Below are 21,573 nucleotides of genomic sequence, written 5' to 3'. Positions count from 1 at the left end.
TGCCATAGCTCACCGCTGACCAAGTAGTTCGGTCAGCGATATTTGTGCTTGTTGTGTTGAACCACTGTGTGTTGAACTCTTTCGGACATGTAAATATCGTTAGTACGATATTACTAGACACATAAAACTATCAGCTTATGTATAGTAAGTATCTATCTTTTATTTACATTGTATGTCATGCTTAGCTGCTCTTATAGTTGTTACTATTATTCCATGTAGTATGGTTTCTACATCGTTGTTATTAAATCGGAATATAAAGCAATCGAGGAGAGTTTCTTCAGGTATTGACTAGCGAGTTGACTAGATCGGGTAATCCTATGGCGCGCCCATTGCAGCAATATTCAACACACAGATATTTTGTTTAATTCAACAAAAATTCAATATTTAAAGACTGAAATTCGATAATTAAATTCAATATTCAACTTAGCATTTCAACTTTCAACAAACCCATTCAACATTCAACCAAAAGCATTCAACTTTCAACAAACCCATTCAACATTCAACTAAAAACATTCAACGTTCAACAAACCCATTCAACATTCAACTAAAAACATTCAACGTTCAACTAAAAACATTCAACATTCAACTAAAAACATTCAACATTCAACTAAAAACATTCAACGTTCAACAAAGCCATTCAACATTCAACAAGCCAATTCTATACATACTATTATTCATTACACTAATCAATGCCACTAATAACTTTTAACTATCAACTTTATCCGAAATCTACACGAACTCGACAATCGACATCGGGTCATAGAGTAGATATGATAGGGTTGTGTCAGTGGTTGTGTCACAGCACATGGCTGGCTTTACAGGGTAAGTTCGGTGTGAAATCGAGGCTAAATGCAATTTCCCGCGAAGGCGCGAATATCGCAATAAAAATGTGAAAACATGGACGACAAGTCGAATCTTCGACAGCTTTCAAAATGCCTAAACGATGCTAGTAATTTAATCAACACCATATTGGAAAATGACGCCCCATTACAACAACCTGGGAGAACAACAACACAACCAGTTTCTCGAGAAGGAAGACAACGAGAAGCGGCGAGTCAGCCATCAGCGCGGGCAACTATGATAAGCTCTGCTGTAGAACGTGCCCGTTCGATGATCGGAGAGTCATCCTCAAGGGGTTTATGTTCACGATTAAATAGCAGAGAACGGCTTAGAGCGACGAGTTCTAAACCCCGTGAAACAGCAGCAAAAAGGCCTCGATTGGAAAAGAAAGCTTTTGAGTTTGTTTTGCTTCAAACTGAAAACTCGGACGAAAAAGATGACAACATCCCAGAGCAAGACACAATAATATTTTCGGAAAGTATGGTCGCTACACGTGGTTTTGTCGAAATACCAACGACAGCGCGCGAGGTGGATATACGAAAGGAACTAGCTAAAGCTATTCAACTTAAATTTCCATTGGTATCGGAGAATGACTTCGTGTTCGTGAGGGCTAATCGGCGCAGAATTACAAAACCTGTCAGCTGCAATGAATACAATTTTAACCAGGTCAAACTACTTGCTGGCCAAGGATGTATATATCTAAAAATGAAAGATGGTTTTGAGTGTTTATTTGTTGAAGAAACACCTGAAGATAGTTTATTTGATTTTGAAAAAGAAGGTACGCTAATTAAGCCGGCCAGACATGTATTAACTAAATATTTTTTTTTATTTTGAAAAAATGTACCCAACACTAAAGGCCCTGTTACACGGTGCAATTTTTCTTGCAACTTGCAATGCAATTCTACTTTTGAGATATGTATATTTGGAGACAACGAAACTTTTATGTTTATTACACTTTGTGCACTTTTCTTCTGCAAGACTCTTCACTAATTTACATCTCTTAGAGGTAGAATAGCATTGCAAGTTGCAAGAAAAATTTCATGGTGTAACATGGCCTTTGTATTTGCTCAGTATGTATGGGCACCAAATAGAGTTTGAAATTGTTGTTTTGCAATGACCATAATACTCACTCATATTCATCACTTTTGGAAGGTTTTCATATTGTGGTATGCCGCTTGATAGTGGATTCATACAGCATAATATCTAAGTCTGCCTGGTAATTATGTTAATTACTATTTTTTTTAAAGAATCTCAGCCAAAAAAAGAGTTGGTTGAATCTGTGAGCACTGCAGTCACACTCTCGGCAGCTACCACAACAAGTAACAGTCATCCTGTGTTGCAGCAACAATCATCAAATTTACAAAACAGCACAGCATCAGGTTCCAATAAATCTTCACAAGACCATGTCATGGAACTGCCACAAGTTATAAATCCATTCCCACAAGTTGATAACAGAAAAAGGGAAATTTCTGATGTTGCCACCAAGTGTTATACCTATTGCAAGGAACATAATATCTGTGACCCTGTTGAGATTCTTCGCTATTGTTCAATGCATATTGTTACAGGAAGACCACTTAATGGATTTTCTGACGAAACTCTGGACGGTGAGACAAACTTTATCTTAATCAACCGTCATGATGTCCTTGCTACTGCCTTTGAAGAGATAAGAAGCATTGATAATCCTCGGTTGACACTCGAGGTCTCCTTTTATCGAGAAAATGCCCAGGATGCGGGAGGTCCAAGACGAGAATTCTTTAGACTGTCCCTTCGGGAAATAATGGATAAATACTTTGATAAAGGTCTTAAGGAACACCTATTTCAAGATTACAAAATTGTAGGTCTTATAATGGCACTCAGCATCTTGCAAAATGGTAATATACCTAGGTTTCCTGAAGAATTACTACAAGAGTTATTCATTTGTGATCATCCAAAATCCAAATGTGTTACCATGCTCCGAGAAGGATTTGATCAGCTGGGCTTAGCAGAAATCATAAAGAATTTGCCAGTACTTCTATACCTATTTCGATCTTCAAATGCTGTTACCTTGACCAGGAGAAAGTTAATGCACATTCTCACACCAGTATTTTCAGAGGAGGGAAGTAATGCAAGATACTTTGAAAACCAAACCTACACAGTATTTTCAACCTATACACGGAAAGCAGCTGGTGGGAAGAGGGGTAATGTCTCACTTGAACACATTCTACAGTTTGTTTCAGGAACTGATGAAGAGCCACCTCTTGGCTTCTTCACAAAACCAAGTATTGTATTTACAGCTGCCACAGCATCATCTGCCACAGAATCATCTGCATGGTCATTTCTTCCAACATCCAATACATGTGCTAATGTCCTACATTTACCATGCCCAACAAATGATGTACCTCTTCGAGGAAGAAAAACTCTTCGAGGTGTACGACATGGCATTTTCTAATGCCTACTTTGGCAGACAGTAAACATAAAGACAAATGATTAACACACATCTGGTATTTTGAAATATGGAACAAAACTTTAGTTCTTATATATGTACTGCATTAGAAACCAAAGATCTATTGCATTTGCTAGTTTTTAATTATTGTTTTTTAAAAGACACCAAGTTGTTATTGACTGGTGATATTGATAAAGTTGACACTTGACACAGTTGTTGCAATTATCTTAATAGTTCTTCGCTAGCCTTTATCTTCCTAGCAAAATTCTAATTTTGTTCTGTGTTGCTTGTAAGTTAGAGATTTCAGTGCAACTACACATTAGCCAAGTAGGGGAAATAGATAATGCACATTGGAATACAATGCATGAAGTTTAATAATGGTTTACGTTTGGCAACAAACACTAAAAACTATTCTGATTCCAATCAGCATGTTAAATCTGCATATTACTTATTAGACAATTTCAGCTTGCATGCAAATTAACCCATTTCAGATGTTGTGTCTATGGAATAGCTAATAAAACTTAACCATTTCAGACCATGTGATTTCAAATGGGTTAATTTGTATACAAGCTGAAAAGGTCTTTTGATGTCCAGAGTGATGGGCAACCTTATATTTCTTAGTTTTACAGTTGGTTCAGAAAAAAAATATTAACAATAAATACACTTTTTTAGCTTTACTGATGTATGTGTGCATAATTATATAAGAGACCTAAAGCCTCCTCATATATATCAATACCCATTTGTTCTGAAGATGCCAATGGATCTATCACTTGTAGAATATCTCTTTGAATCTCATCCGCATTTGGGACACTTACTGGTTCCACAACAACATTATTGTTGCTATCTTCAAATGGGGATGGTCCATTGGGATCATACCCATAAAACTGCATATTATCTGGTATGTTGTCTGGTTGCCCATTTGATAAAGGGTTGTCTGGGTCCATCATGTTGTTTACCCACATTTGATATGGTGACCAGTTCTGTGCTGTTCTTATCTTGTGGTCATTAAATGCTTCAAGGTATTCATCAAGAGCTTGGTTAATTCTGGGGATGAATACTGTATGCAATGCAAACATGTGAATAGAATTGCTTGTGTCAAGAATTCCTGAATCTTCCATACCATAAAATATGTAGTAGTAATAGTGGCACACACAGCGAAACACATCTCGCCAAAGACGCTCGATTCTTTGATTATGCGTCGATGGCCCTGCTATGAAACTCCCTCTGCCTTCACCCCACTTTTCCACCATGGTTTCGCAAACCAGAACATTCTCCACACCATAGTCTACTCGGATGCGCGAAGGCCAAGCTCCTCTGATCCTTTCAATAGCATCAAGAAACAAATGGAGGACAGTACTCGCTAAATTGTTTCCACTGCAGTGAAGAAAGATTATTCTTCTTGAAAAGCCATCAATACAACCATGTACGACAAGGCCCCACCTTATTAGTGAGTGATGTCCATCTAAATGCCACAGTGAGTTAGCCCATGGCACGTGGTAGCGTCTGCGGTAAACAGCAGCACCCCATCTTAATGCAACATTGCGAGGATCAACTCTTGCTATACTGGCACGGACTCGTCTCCTCTGCACATGTATTCCAAGGGAATGATGATAACCCATTAGTAAAACCTGTCCGGTCGTCCTTCCATGACGGTTGATATAATCTAGAATTTTCTCATCTATTTCAGCATCAGATAAGTCACTAAATGATGTCAGGTTATGTAGTCCATACTCTTGAATCCTTCTCTGAATAGTCCATCTAGAGACGCCTAATAGTTTGGCAATTCTTTGCTTCGAGAAGCCAAGCTCTAAGAGATCTTCTAACATTTCTTGCTGGATTAGGAATGAGGGCCTACCGGGTCCTCCTGATCGGCTAACGTTGCATTGCAGTGAGGTTAAGTTTGTTGGTCTCAAAGAGAGTTCGAGAGTATGTTGCTGAAAATTTTGCGCAATAGTTTCAAAACAACCAGCGATTAACCTCCACTGTTGTTGATCAGCAGCATCAGCGTCTTCGACGATTAATCTTAGCAAACTAATAGTTTGATCAAGAAGAACAAGAAGGGTTTGAATCCCATTCACATTTCGGCTGTCGCTACTATTAAAACACTCGGCTCTATCGAGAACTGACAGCAAAAATGAGGGCAGTTCTTCCTCGACAATAAACTCGTTCAATTCTACAAAATTCTCATCAAGATCGAAATGTTCTTCAGGTAATGTAGTGTTCGAAGCAGCCATGAATATTTATGAATCGTACAAGTGAAGTGCCTTGCCGCGCTTTTGGGATTTGGGGATGAAATACTCCAGCTGAACCATTATTCTCAGTTGTGCCATTAATCTAGCCGGCAAAAGTCAGTTTGACACTTTAAAGGTTGAATGTTTTTAGTTGAACGTTGAATGTTTTTAGTTGAACGTTGAATGTTTTTAGTTGAACGTTGAATGTTTTTAGTTGAACGTTGAATGTTTTTAGTTGAACGTTGAATGGCTTTGTTGAACGTTGAATGTTTTTAGTTGAATGTTGAATGTTTTTAGTTGAATGTTGAATGTTTTTAGTTGAATGTTGAATGTTTTTAGTTGAATGTTGAATGGGTTTGTTGAACGTTGAACGTTGAATGTTTTTAGTTGAATGTTGAATGGGTTTGTTGAATGTTGAATGTTTTTGGTTGAATGTTGAATGGGTTTGTTGAAAGTTGAAATGCTAAGTTGAATATTGAATTTAATTATCGAATTTCAGTCTTTAAATATTGAATTTTTGTTGAATTAAACAAAATATCTGTGTGTTGAATATTGCTACAATGGGCGCGCCATATAATCCCTGGCATAAATCCTGTATAAGTGTGACATTCTTTGCAACAACTCGTTATATGTTTAATTCCAAGTTTGATGACACTCGTTCCATTTGTTTATCGTCTGGCAGCAAACCAGTGTATACCTCTTGATTAGTCACTATATAGCATATCATGTAATTGAGCATATAGTACTATGTACTGAAATAAAATCGTACTTTAGTACATTGACGTTGTTGTTTGAGATTACGTTCTTTGCATGTTGCCTGTTCCAGACAAAATTGCATAGCTTCGTTTCTACGATGTCTTTCAAACTCAAATAGAGGCGTACTTCGTTTACGTTGTTCGAATAAGGTTTTGATGCGACGTGTGGATTTCTCAACGTTCGAGACTTGGTCAGGTGGAACTTGTTCACGGCCTATTCCAGAGTATGCTGCTAAAATGTTCTTTCTCAAACACCACACCTGTCATACAGAGAAAATTCGCTTAAAATTCGCTTCTATAATTGCAATCATTCATCAAGCGATTTTACACGAAGAAGGTGTTGTCTCAATTACCCAGTAATCCCAAACTGATTCTTCAATATTGTATCAACTCGGTATTTCCCAACTATAGTTGATCATAATCAATTTTAAATAGCTTCCAATTGTATTTATAAAGAGCATGCTACACTGTCCGCCTACACAGTGGAGTGAATAATACTGTACAGACTAATTATATAGTTGATAAGAATAAGCATTATTTGACATGAATACATAATCTCCTGTGGCTGGTTGTACAGGGTGTCTCAAAAAACCGAAAACTATTGAAATCACCCATAACAATGTAATTGTTAGAGTTTGAATGCCTGAGCACTCTGTTGGGATAATATCACAATAAACACTCGTTGTTCCGCGGTCAGCTGTACCATCTTCTTTCGAAGCAATAACAAGGCTAATTTAAATTCAATCATATTCACAATTTCAAATTTTTTGTATTTAGCATTTTATAAGTTGCATTAAATCCCACGGGCTAAAACTCGTGAACACGGCATTCAAATTTTAACAATGAATGATTTCAAAAGTTTTTTTTGAGACACCCACAAAGAGTAGTTAAATTATACCTATTAATTAGAGGCTAATAAGAATCGACATGCATTTTGAGAGTTCACTGCCATTAAATTTTAACTAGTAAAAATTAAAACGGAGTTAGAAGCTAGTTCTATACGACCAGGTTTCTAGAATAGAATTATAACAAGCTATTATTAGAGCCACATATGACATCTCACAGTAAAAGTTGTCCCAAAAAGAGATGACTCTTTAGAAATTTCCTTTCGTTATAACTCAATTCCGGTAGTTTTCCTGGATGAAAGCAATAAAATAAACATTTGTCCAGGCTGGATATCTCAATCATTCTGTGCATGTAACAGACGCGCCCATACATAACCAGTTCTTGATGTTGGTGAGTAAACTACACATGTGTCATTAATTTGGGTTGTTTGAAACTTTTACTAGCTGGTTTTAGAAAATCATCGCATTCCATACACGCTCTGTAACCTTCTCTGTGATAAACAGTGAACAAACGAGGTGTAAAAAACTGATTCACAGTAGTATGACGAGGAAAGGCCAAGAAACTATCACAGCAGGAACAACGACTCTTGCAATCACAACAGCCTAATCCAGCAGGGAAACCAGAAATACCGTTGATTGTTTCCTCTTTGAGAATGGGTCCCGAACCCCATTTTCTTTCGTCAAGATTCTCACCTACGGTTTCCCATGTCACCGGAGCATTACCCCTGGAGCTTTGGCCACCTATTTCTGTCATCTCCATAGATTTACTGGCTGTACTCCATAAGCAATCTTCTGCTGGTTGAGAACGCGGAGAAATTAAGACAATGTGGCCTTCACGAACCTCATGGAAACCTATATAAAAGAATGTACAAATTTCAACGTGTGCGCATGTAAAACTACAAATAATTTTAATTGTTTTCTTCATTTCATTTCATTTCATTTTCATTTTCATTTAAACCGCATCTCAGTTTAAACTCGATGAACGGTGTCGCCACCATGAAAGTTGCTGGAAAGAATTATATTAACTATTAGCAACAATCATTAAAATATGAATAAGAATTATAGAAAACATAAATTATAATAAGCTAGTAAGCTTTAATTTGAAAGATTTTAGATTTAATTTCTATCATATGTTTTCATGTCAATACCCCTTGGAAAAATGAAAAAAATTCTTCAGCTAATTATATATTCAATTTCTCCTGTTCAACACCCTACCCTTATCAGAGCAACGAACTCCGCCCCCGGTGTACTTGGATACTTATATATTAAATATTGCCTGAAAATAATAAAGCGCCAGGTTATAAAACACTCTAAATACTTATACCTTTATCGGAGTAACGAACTTTGAATTCATACATTCTTGGATACATTCCATCCTTGGGGTGGACATATTTATTCCTTATATCAGCCAACACATCTCCTCCATCCATTGCAGTGAAAGAACAGCCTAATATCTCACGTGCGCGATTCATTATCTCTATGATTTCCTCGGCGTAATCATCGTCTGACTTGATATAGGAACCATCCGCGACCAGAATTCTCGGCAGTCGCAATTTTAACAGGGGTAAGAGACCATAGTTTTCAAAATGGCCGCCATCGCTGAGATGCAACATCGCTGGTGGCTGGGGTGAAATGTACAAGGGAGAGAAGAAAACGATAAATGGGCAGGTGTACAGTGAGCCATCTGGCTGGGCTGAAATATCATATAAATCGTGTTTGACACATTTGTGTTGAGAGGACACCAGTAAAATACAGTAAATGGAAGAAAGGCATACAAAGCAAGAATATAGAAAGCATATCAGGAAAACATAATGAAAGATTTTATAATCAAGCTAGGTTGGTTTTGTAAGAGCTTCTATAGATTTATCCTTCGGAGGACCGATAGTTGACTAATTTTTCCATCAACTGTTCCTGACTTGAATTTGAAGTATGTATAATTCCAAAATGTACAAAATTAAGACGCTTTCAACCTCTATATTTTTATATTTAAGTGTACGTATTTTGAAGACGTTTCCGGTTAAAAAGACGAACGAACGACGGACAAATTAAGAAAAAAATGATAAATTCGTGCATTAAAAGGAGGTATACTCGTGTTATATAGACGGTTGCATTATAAAGAAGTCATGTAGTACGTAATGTAAACAGGTAACCATAAGATAGAGATGTAAGCGTTTCAGAAATGGTCTTATGGAATTTGAGTTGTGTTCTAGACGGTTTGAGGGGTTGCAATTTTACTTACGTCAATTTCTTTACATTCTCGTCACATCTACACGAATTAGGACAATCACAGAGATCGCAACCATCATAGCCATTCACGCGATTAAAGCAACAAATATAGATGATCAACATCACTAGTAGTAGCCCGAACACTCCTGATATAATACCAATTGTAGTTAACACAGGAAAGCCGTGGATGTAGGGTTTCAGCAATTTCCATATTCCAAATCCTCCACCACCGATTAACAGAGACACGGTTAGGTTTGCAAAATATAGCAGAAACTAAAAGTAAACTATGTACTGATTAGTAATTAGCAGAGACATTTATTATGATAATCGCTTGATCTTGGGGCATATCACCGCTTGTAATTTGGAAAAACTTGTTTACAACTCTTATTTTGGTGTCTAGTCTATAATTTTACGAAGACTGGAATTTAAAGGTAAAATAATATTAAATGCAGTAGTGTAGCCAGCCTGCCGATTTGTCCCACTATGCTAATATTTTGGTGTTCACTGACTGTGAAAACAATAAATTTCAAAAGAAAAGAATAATTATAATAACTCGTAATTTACATAGCGGGACAGAATCGTCAGGCTGGCTACGCCACTGATTATAAGCAAATGCTTGTTAATAGTAATATGTAATATCGAGTACTAACTATTGCTTTGTGAAAAATGGTATACGAAATATGGCCATGTATATTTTCAGGCTGGGTGATATACTTTATGTAGCTATATTTGTAACAATTAAATCGTTAGACCCAATGTTTCATAATGAGTTGTTTCATAATGAGTTGTTTCATCATGTCAAATTTTGTTTATATGAATGATCTAAAGGTCTGTTCAAACAATCAAATTTTGTCAGTGGATCCAATTCACTTCTGAATCACTGTTATTGATAAAGCAGTACTGCATTGGCTTCAGCGCATTTGCCGCCAATAAACATCAAAAGACAATTACAGACTATAAAACATCCATCAGAAGTGAATTGGATCGAAGAAAGTTGGATCGTATAACAGACCTTAAGGGCAGAAAACGCGTAAATCATGTAAATTTTGTTTGGATGAAAATTGTATTTTTGCACTGATTATTGGCAACATCTTACCTGGTGGCACACGCCGCTTTCTCTCTCGCCCGTCATATTATAAACAAGGTGTGCAGCCATCTCCATGTTGAGCAAGGCTAAAATATGCGTAAATCTGTGCTCTTCTGCCTGATGCTTTCCAAGGTTGGGTGAAACAGCCGCAGCAGACATTGCCATGGCTGAGGATAATTTCACATCGCTGGGTTTCATCTTCCCTTTGAAATATTCGCCATCTAAACAACTTTCTCTGAATTCTTCGAGATTCTGGTGACGTTGTGGTGGATGAATGGTAACCGCAGAATACAACGAAGGACAAGATCGACGAACCTGACCAGTCCGCGGTTGTTGGTCTATCACAGAAATACCTAAAAGAATGGGAACCGTCAGCTTTAAATCTAACTTTAGGAAGTAGGAACGATATTGCTGTACGCTGGTAGCAGTGACATGTCTATATACCTACTTCCACAAAACATCAATTTTCAACACTCAAGTGAAAATCCCACTAACCTTTAGAGCTCATGGTGAGAAGACAATATTTTTGATCGTATTTTCGGCGCCAACTATTCACCACCATATTGCTCAAATACTCTGGTTTTATTCCTTTTAAGTCTCCCAATGTCACTGCTCGCTGGTCGTTTATAACCCCTTGTTTGTCTTTTGGTGGACACATGCAAGATGCACAACAACACGATGAACAATGGCCTCCAGCAAAAAGATCAAAACAATAGCAACATTGTTCTTCACATGTACAGAATTTGTCATTGTCCTCGTGGTAATAAAACGCTTTCTGCAATCTCCACCTGAAATGAAGAAATGGAAGGAAAATAACTTAGGGCTATAGTCTTAATGCATAATTCTATGCTGTATCACGGTTACAAATTGAGGTAAAAATTGTGGCCTGCTTTTAACTTGTGCGGTTTTTCAAATGGGGAAATGAAATTGTTCTACAGACAGTTAACTGCCCTTGAGCATAATGCGATGATCACAATTAGTTCGGGGTGTTTCAATATATTGTGAAAAATCGTTTTATTAAAATTAGATAATAAACCAAAAACAAAAGAGTTTTCGATCAGAAGAGAATAATAAAGCAGTGGTTCGCCACCTTAAACTTGGTGAACATCCGTTCGGCAAATCACCACCAATATTCGCCTCTGCTTCAGTGCATCATTGTTAACTAAAGACGATTCCTCACCTGTTATAGACGTAAACCAGGCGAAGTGGAATATCTCCCAAAATTGAGAATACTGCTATTATGCACAAAGATGCATACAGGCATAATTCAAATCTCTCTTTCGTATACTTGAATTGGAATAACTTCCCCATGAACAGATGCCAGTAAACGACGTACGAGTAATGATAAATCAAAAGTACCAGAGAAGAGTATTTTAGCAAAAGTGGAACAAAAAACCAGAAGAGTACAGTCATAAAAACTATCCCAACCTGAATGACAGAATGCAAATGTCGTAGGAAATCGTGAAAAAACCATGGCAGAAGAGTGAAAGCGAACGAAGCACCAGCAAACAACTGGCCCAATTTAAGAAACACCCTCACCCACTTCATCTTTAAGTAATTTCTTCTGTTCTCGCCACAATGTTTGCAAAAATATTCAAGGAAATGGAAAAGAACAAGAACAACCAAAGAGATGGAAAAAAGGAAGACGGGTTCATTACAATCGGAGGTGCCAGCCACGTGCCTACATTTTGCACCATCGAGAAACTTCCCGTACAAAAGTTTGATGAAGAAAGCAATTGGGAAAGCGAAAGAACCCCAACCAACAATTGGAACGAATACTGAAACAAAAAAAAGCAAAGAGCATAATATCATGGAGTCACAGCAACAATAGCGACTTTGCCAATTGCAAAAATATCCTGCTCGTTTTCGCATATTCTCAAAGAATTTCTCAGTCCAATCCGTAGAATTTCCGTTTCGGCACTTCCACTCGACGTAAGCACTTCCAGTGTAACCTCCGCCAGACACGCAGCTTAAATAATCAGGTTCTGCTTCTTTTTTAAGGAGCTTGCGCAGAACCCCCGGGCAGAAGGCCGCTGACCGAATTCCACCGCCTGGGAATGCAACACCAAGTTTGGAATCCATTTCTACAAAACAAAAACAGAAACGAGAAAACGTTTGCTTACTGCAATCCAGATACGCTATTGATGACATGGAGCGCTCTATACAAAGATTCTTCAAAACAATAAGAATAGTTAACTCATGATCGACACATACTACATTTATATATGGTAGCTAGATATAGATAACACAACATAACGTAACGATTTAGTCATTGAAATTTGATATATTCTGCACAATATATTTTTCAGTCACCGTGTATAAAATAGTGAAAGATGGAAGTGCTGTGGTGCCTGTCAACAATCTTATGCTATATATCTCGGGCTACCAGGAACGGTTACTTCAGAACTGCTTTCGTCCAATGCTTCTAAATACTAAATGCTAATTTCAAATTCATCCCAATATAGAACATTTATATATTTGGACACTTTCAAACTCAATCACGTCGCTTATAAGTAATCTGTTAATTATTAAATGTCCAAATGTGACAAATAATATACTCGTAGAGGCGATAGAGGTTCTTTGCGGATAATTGCATAGTTGGAAACATATAGACAACATAATACAATGGGAAATTGTTTTTGCAATTATCATACATCTATGGCCGACTCACAATAAATAAGTTTTATATGTTTGGACATTTACATAACTGAATATAAATCTTTGATGCATGCATGTTAAAGGTTTAGTCTGCGTTAAGACTGAGTGCTCAAAAATGGCGCCCGTCGTCACTTTTTCTGAAAGGGCACTACTTATGGAGGTAGTATTTAACAAGGGCACTGTGCTCAGCATGTTTTATGAACCAGTTTTGACTTAACGCATGTACCGGTGACGAGCACTCATTCTGAACGCAGCCTAAAAGCCCACACATACCGGACGTGAATTGGCAACGCGGCGCGAATTTTCAACGTTTTTAATTTTTCAAAATCAAATAAATTTTAAACTATCATAATATTCTTGTAGATTACATAATAATAAAACATTTTGACTGCTCCAGCGTCCATAGTTTCCAAATTTTGCTTCCAGAATTTAATTTATATGCTTCTGAAAATTGGAAATTAAACGAGACTTACCTGAAGTCGAAGTTTGATTGTAATTCTACGAGTTATCAGCCAGGAGTGGAGGAGTTGTACGACGTAGTACGAAGTTGTACGAGAGAGAGTATCACGCATGCGCAGGTCAGTCTTCAGAGCATTAATATTGTTTTATTAACATGCGGAGGAGCAGGGAAATGTTTTGGGATTGGGTGGGTGTACAACTCCTCCACTCCTGGCTGATGACTCGTAGAATTACAATCAAACTTCGACTTCAGGTAAGTCTCGTTTAAAGGGTATTGGCAATAAATTTTTTTATTCTTGCGATCAATTAAGCATATCTATGGAATACTTAATTTCCTATTTTTACTTGTCCAGTGCGTTTATTTGCTCAGATATATCCGAAAGCATTTGACAGCCATCCGCCATCTTGAAAAAAAACTCATATGCTAATATATGCGAAAATAAATTTGTGACGTCAGGTGCAGGGGAGCAGATTTACAATAGTATGCGTGCAAGCGCATTCTAAGATGACTTTGACCAGAAACAACAGATAAACCAATTTTTTTTTTCAATTGGATAAAAAACTAAGCGCTACTACCTTACTCTACGTATTAATGGTAAATTTAAAATAAACACGTTTATTTCGCCGTCGTAAAAGTGCTGATTATCATTATTACTTTTACTATGTCAATTACGCCGGCTCGTCTAATTTGTACATTTCGTATACTGATCTCTACGCACACGACGATCAGGCAACCAATGTATATTTTCTCACTATTCACTAAACGTCTATTTATTTCGCTAGTGTCGAATTGAAGTCGAAATTTTAGCCGGCATCATCAAGGAACATTAGCATAATTATCAGCTACATATATTTAAAGTGTCAACATTCTCAACTTGGTCAACCCAGATCAGATGACAATATTAGCCTCCACAGGGCTTGTTCATGTTGTCATTTAATGCGCAACAAACATACAAATTTATTATTTTGGTACTCTACTAGTCTGTCTGAAAGTTTATTGTTTGTGCATCTTGTAGGGACAGCATTTTTCAGTATATACGCTACAAATTAAGTTATACAACTGGATACTTGGCCCTATGTAAACATGCAAAGAACATGACTCATATGAGGCATCTATCAGGTTGCTGTGTGGGAGTCAAAACTAACGCTAAATAGAAAGCAATGAAGATAATTTTAAAGATTCAGGCAAACTGTTCCACAATAAGCAAAACTGAACAGAGTTAGATGAGATTGTTATAACCCATGGCCATGCAGCACTATTTTGTAGTTTTTGCAGTTTATCGCTCAACGATGCCATCCTAGACGGAGTAAAATGGGGAAAATGTGGCTCAATTGACACTTGATGCACTCTAGCTGCTAGCTGTATCTTATATATCTTTATTCCTATTTGCGTTAGAGCACTAATTCAGGATATCACCAGTAAAACTGTTTATAAATTTCATCAATATGACCTTTTCCAAATCACGTTTTCGTAATTGTAAGACTAAAAGATTTAGATCTTGTAACTAACTCTTTCAAGTTGATTGTTGCTATTAACATGCAGTTTCATGATCATCAAATGTTGCAAGTCTTTAGCAAGAACCAATCATCACGGATACGGTTTACCGAAAATCGTATTCCAACGTTTTTTCGTGCCAACGTAATGATTCAATAGCATTCAGATTCTCCAAACACAAGCATCTTTAGCCTAAAATGCATGGTCGACTTCCTCATCAGACGATTGACTATCATCTGAGTCACTCTACGCAATGATTCGCTTCAAACCTGGTTCGGTTTCAAATTGATAGGGCAATACCTCTTCTACTTGTTTATCATGGTTATTTTTCATTTAAGTGATTGAAAAGCGCGAAATCCCTTACAAGAACTACGACATCGCGATTTGCGCGTATAAAATATATTTGTTGTTTTGATCTTCCCTGCACCTGACGTCACAAGGGTCAAGTTACCGAAAGAGAATTTTTTTGAAAATCGGTCCAAGATGGCGGACGAATTGAATATTAATCATGAAATAACTCGAGAACAAAACAGTTTGGGTAAAAAATAATCACATATTCATGATCAGGAGGTCGAATATAACTGATAGCAAGAATAGAAAAATTTATTGCCAATACCCTTTAATTTCCAATTCTACTTCGTCATCAGCCTAAGTCGTTACGGAGCTGTACGACTTAGTACGAAGTTGTACGAGATTTCAGAGCTGTTAATAAACCAATATTATTAAAAGTCACCCCTGAGGCGACATAAAAACAATTAACACAACAATATTTACTTATTTACACTAGCCTCTAGTAAGGCATTTCCAAAATTGAACGGTACAGTAACGTTACGATTGTGAAACTTTTGAAAAGTCTCTTCTTTACTCCATCCAGCCGCAGCCAATATATCGTTTACGTCAACTTGTTTCGATGCTAGATAAGAAGTCGCTGCTGACCTCGTAGAATGGCTCTTGTACACTGAAACGTCAATCCCGGCCGATTGCAAAAAGTGCTTGACCCAATTTGATACAGTCTCTTTCGATACTACCTTGTAAGGTTTTATGAAACTTATCAGCAATTGTTTCTCTTCCCGTCTTAAGACACTGGTCTTCTCCAAATAATGTTTTATGTGAGTAACAATGCACAAGTTTATATCTGATCTATAGGCCATAAAAACCAAAGGTTGTTGGTGAACACCTTGCCTTGTGTGTTTTAACTTTTCAGTGATAGTAAACGTCACCTTGTCCACATTAACAAACATGTCATGTATTGAAAGCTTGTGGATAGTTTGGCATCTTTGTCCACTAAGTAGACATAATAAAAACGTTAATCTGTGAGTGAGGTCCTTTAGTGAAATGTCTTTAACTGACTTTTGCTTTCTGATAAAATTAAATACCACATTAACATTCCAAATAGCGCTGTATTTTGGTAAAGCTGGTCTCTTTTTAAAGACGCCCTTCATGAATCTCTTAACTACAGGCAGCTGTCCAAACGGAACATCAGTACCTTTTATTATTATGAGCGATGATAGTGCACTTCTCGCTGTGTTAATATAGCTATAGGACAAATTATCATTAACTAAATCCGAAAGAAATTTCAACGTCAAGGGTAATGTGGGACAGACTCTATCACAATTGTTCCTTTTACAGAAATCTGACCATTTTTTGTATACCCCTTGGTATTGCGCCAGAGTTCCATGCCTCCATGAACCCAAAATTATTTGAATTGTCTCTGCGGAGAAACCATCTAGTTGTAATTTTGTCCGGATACTAGACATATAGCTAGGCGTAACGTCTTGCGAAGCGGATGGGTCTTCTCTTGATTTGAGGGCATCACAAGCAGGTTCTTTGATGGTTTCAGAATCATCGGCTGTTGTTCCAGGATCGCTGTTAGCATTGGGAACCACGACTGTATCGGCTAATAAGGTACCACGATGATTCCTCTCGCTCGGTCGTTTATTATTTTCCTTAAAACTTTGAGGATACAACTGAATGGCGGGAAACAATAAAACTTTATATCAGCCCAATGGATCATAAACGCATCGATGTGAAGAGCAAACGGATCTGGTTTATACGAGACGTACTGGGGAAATTGTGTGTTCAATCGTGAGGCAAAAACATCAATGGTAGGGGAAAATGATATTTCCTGCAGGGCCTGCGTTAAAATTTTTGGATTTAACATCCATTCTATATCTAAGTTAAAGTTTCTGGACTCGTAATCTGCCGTAGTATTATGTGCTCCTGGGATATGAGCAGCTGTCAACCACATATTATTTTTCTCACATAATTCCCAAATTTTTGTGGCAATACCATTACACTTTATACTGTGACACGTACCACTGTTATTTAAAATTGAAACAGCACATGTGTTATCAATTAAAATCTTCACATGTTTTCCGACAATTTTATGCAAGAAGGATTTTAATGGGAGGTACGCCGGATAAATCTCTAAGAAATTTATATGTTTATATGCGCATGCGTGATACTCTCTCTCGTACAACTTCGTACTACGTCGTACAACTCCGTAACGACTTAGGCTGATGACGAAGTAGAACTCAAAATTCACGTCGCGTTGCCGCGTCGCGTCCCGTCTGTGTCGGCCTTAATAGTTAGTACAAGGCAAAACGTAAAAACGGTGACCGACGCACCGTGTTTGTTATGTCAAAGTATACGTTAGAGTTTAGCACTTTACTAATGCATAACTAATTTTGACGTGCACCAGCCTCCAGCAAGTTGCAGATTGATTTTCAGCACCTGAAATAGGAACAACATACCTTTTGCTATGAACTTTAGCCCCATTTACACGACATGAATATTTGGCACGGGCCGCTTAAAATTGGGCCGGCCCCTCTAATTTTTGTCGTGTAAACGCAAAATTAACAGTACCCGTGCCTATAATTTTAAACGGGTCGAGACTGCTCAAATAGATAGTCTGGCCCGTATAAGCAGCGGCACCGTGCCGAAAAAGCAGCTATTTCAGCAAATTTATAGTATTTTAATATGTGGAAATAAATTATTTTTCGCGGCAAGAGTAAAGAACATGGCGTCGAAGACACGAGGGAAGGTTTGGTCCGAAAATGAAACAAAAGTTCTTCTGACTTTCTGGTCAGAAGAAACAATTCAAATCGCATTAGATAGCGCGAAATGTACCAGAGACACTAATCGAGTGTATCGAAATATACTGGTAAGCTGATTTATATAATTTTGATTTAAATAATAAAATGACATGTCAGATTTCATATTCACAAACACCGCAGAGGTCACAACTCAATCTTATGAATATTTAATATCAATCTTATGAATATTTAATATTATTTTTTATACATGCTTTTATATGTTACTGTGTTAATTCTGTTTCAAAGGCCGTAGCTAGAAGCCTAATCCACCGTAATAAAAAAGATGGCGCCGCGCGTTGCATTTTGGTAAGCTTAGCTCCGGGAATATCTTCTTCGGTCAACTTCACACTACTGTTCGCCATGTTTATTTATGTTTCGCGCTAATTCATGAGCTAAGTATAAATTCAATTTGTCGATTTTACCAAAATGCAACGCGCGGCGCCATCTTTTTTATTACGGAGGATTGGGGGGGGGGTGCATATTCATATATTCGTATTATGCCCGAATAATTTCTTTTGTATGCTATTGTTCCTATGGTATATAAACATAAATATATGAATATACACCCCCCCCCAATTAAGCGGTTTAGCTACGGCCCTGTCTGTTTCATACACAACCCTAAACTAGCCTGTGGATAACATTTACATATATAAATAGATATATTATAAAAATATAGGTGCAATGCAGAGAGAGTTGGTTACAAAGATCTGACACTTGAACAGATTGTTAATAAAATGAAAAAGTTGAGACAGAAGTATAAAGAGAAGAAAAGAAGGAAGTCTGGAAATAGCAAAGGAAGGAAGTGGAAATATTTTGATCAAATTGACAATTTCATGTGTAACAAACACAATGTCACACCAGTTGCTATAGTAGATACAATGGATCGGGCAGAGATAATGATGGCGTAGGTATGTTTTACATTTATATATATGTTGGACAAAATTAGGTTCATAAAACGAAGAAACATTATTTGGTGTATAATTAGATTTTATTAAAGACTTCTCTCCTTATTCTTGACACCTTTAAAGTTTAGAGAAGTTCTTGTACTCCATTATTGGTGGTATGGTTGGTGCAAAATTTAACTAAAAATATATTCTTTGTTAGTTAAAACTTATTGATTCTTTTGTTAGTTGAAAGTTTAGTGAGCAAGTATGGAGAAGGGGAAAACTTTGTCAGAAAATGCCAAACATGTGACTATGAACAAGTTATTCGTACAGCTGGTGTTCATACCTCTGAAGGGGGGTCTCTTATGGTATTTGATGAGGCGGACAGGTTTTCTTGTCCGAACTGCGACTTTGATTCTAATATCCAGTCACCCGAGTGACTGAACATTTCTACCAGCCGCAAACATGTCTCAAATTCTCTGTTTTGCCGAATTGACACAAATGAAGTTTGGGACCTTGCCAAACGCGAAGTTGAAGTGTTCTGGCAGAATTCGCCCAGATACCGAAGCATGGAGGACAACAAATGCTTCAACAGCCTCGTTCATGCCTGGTAATATATTCCCTACAGAGTGAAAAAGGACAACGATTAACCACTAGCTACAGTATTCTGCTACATGAATTGCGTACACAGTAACATTTTCTGCATTGTTTGGACAGAAGGAGGCCAGCCGCTCTGCTTGTGTTTGTCAACATAACAGGAAATTGCGAGTGGAATTATACACACTTCAAATTCAAATTAAAGCAAAATGAGTCAACTATAGTTCCCCGGCAGGAATCGAACCTACGCTTTTACGTGCATCGAAACCCCTAAATTTGCGTGCATCAAGTGAAGTGCCAAAAATCACGCCTGATTGTGGATATATACTCCACAAACTGGAACAGTCATGCAGGAACACACACCACATGGTTGGCGGTTGCCTTGAAAATTACTAACTATCATCTGTTTATTTTTATTTTTTACGCCCCTTAATTTACAAAAACGTTCCAATAAGTTACTCATGACGTTCCCCTTTTTCCCACAAAAACCTAAATTTGTGTTTTCATCAGTGGGATTCACGCATTGCCTGTATGCATATCGCTTAAGCGCAAGGCTATAAAAGGCATTTATTAATTTATATATAGTACTTTATTGATATCAAAACAGTCTCGCCGGGACAAGGGTCTTGTATAATAAGGAGAGTGTTTATATACATTGATCACATACATCATACATTCAGCTGCATTCGAGATTAAAATTTTACTCGTATTCAATCCCTATAAATAATAATGACATGCCTACTTCGTTTTTTCTCGGGCAAACAGGGATCATACGAAGCGCCATGCAATGAAACAAAATGAAAACGCAGCGCGAAAATGGAATTTCAGCGGTAACCAAATATAGATAACGACAGTGTCAAGCAATTTGATCACACATATATAACTATATATTATACATATGCATGCATAGCCTTTAAATAAGGCCTTTACATATGCTATATTTTTGTTCCTACTTATAGCTTTGCTCTTAAAGAGGAGGTTTTTTTCTTTCTACCTACTATAAATCCGAGAAGCCTAAAGCTAGCTAAAAACTTAATACATACCTTAAGAGGCTTATTATCCTCACTTTTCACGGCGGCAGCACTGATGATACTCGACGCCTGTCTTTGCTAGGGGCTTTCCAGCAACATATACATAAGCCTTTCCTTGCCTTACGCGAACCGACCACTTTTTCATTTGTGGCATATCTATATATAAAAACTCTCTCTCAAAACTACTGGCATTGACAATTGAAGCTCAATATGTTGAATGTGGGAAGAGCGCACATGCGAAGTATATCATATGAACATTACACCTGGTCAAAGCGGTAAACTCAACCAATAACAAAGAAAAGTTTTTTTCCGTTGTCAGAGAGTTAATTGATGGGAATATCCTAATCCAATCGGTGGACTATTGTAAAATAAAACAGGTTGTCAGGCAACAAGGAATCACCTTCGAGCTTCGGCACAATTTACTGATATATATGTATTGAATATGCTCAACAGCTAAACATTAATTATTGTTTATATATATTTTTGCGAGAAGTGATCAAATTTGAGCACAATGTTGTCCTCACCAGATAAAGAAGATGACGATTCCTCTGTTTTCGAAATGGGGTTTTCAAGCTCACCTGAACCAATATCACCAGCATTGTCTTTAATGTCTTTGTTATCTACGAATAAGAAGGACCGGCGTCAGCCACCAGCAGCTCACCCGGTTTTGATATAAGATTTAGTGACAGTGAAAAATCATCTCCTCTCATACATTCAGAGGCAAAAAGTAAGAGCATCATGAATTAATAATGCCATATAATTATACATATATTTTTAATTTGTTTTTTCCCTATCTTATGTATGCAGTTTCAAACTCACTTGAGGCTTCTCCTTCATCAATCTCAACTAGTACAGATCTGCGCGAAGAATTTTCTTCACCATTTTCTGTTGGGTTAAGTAGCGACGCAAATGGATCCTTTCCTGATTCAAATTCTTCTGAACGTAAGT

At 37.3% G+C, this 21,573-nt stretch overlaps 2 protein-coding genes across 2 annotated transcripts; one reads left to right on the top strand and one right to left on the bottom strand.

The window, feature by feature from the left end:
- Positions 1-603: 603 nt before the first annotated feature.
- On the top strand, positions 604-3,767 carry LOC114531117. The gene is made up of 2 exons (XM_028552766.1): positions 604-1,618; positions 2,088-3,767. Exons 1-2 carry the CDS (start codon positions 898-900, stop codon positions 3,266-3,268), a joined length of 1,902 nt encoding a protein of 633 aa, XP_028408567.1. The 5' UTR covers positions 604-897; the 3' UTR covers positions 3,269-3,767.
- A 3,288-nt stretch (positions 3,768-7,055) lies between these two features.
- Positions 7,056-21,368, bottom strand: LOC114531046. The gene is made up of 10 exons (XM_028552688.1): positions 21,150-21,368; positions 20,638-20,781; positions 19,344-19,619; positions 11,587-12,490; positions 10,902-11,194; positions 10,416-10,759; positions 9,333-9,592; positions 9,226-9,299; positions 8,418-8,786; positions 7,056-7,945 (listed from the first exon to the last, which is right to left on the bottom strand). Exons 4-10 carry the CDS (start codon positions 12,486-12,488, stop codon positions 7,494-7,496), a joined length of 2,694 nt encoding a protein of 897 aa, XP_028408489.1. The 5' UTR covers positions 12,489-12,490; positions 19,344-19,619; positions 20,638-20,781; positions 21,150-21,368; the 3' UTR covers positions 7,056-7,493.
- Between the last annotated feature and the right edge of the window lie 205 nt (positions 21,369-21,573).

This window comes from Dendronephthya gigantea, unplaced genomic scaffold (assembly GCF_004324835.1).
Source record: "Dendronephthya gigantea isolate DGI-Jeju-01 unplaced genomic scaffold, DenGig_1.0 000068F, whole genome shotgun sequence".
NCBI classification, from domain to species: domain Eukaryota; kingdom Metazoa; phylum Cnidaria; class Anthozoa; order Malacalcyonacea; family Nephtheidae; genus Dendronephthya; species Dendronephthya gigantea.
The sequence above is the reverse complement of the archived record's forward strand: the minus strand, read 5'-3'. Positions and strand labels throughout refer to the sequence as shown.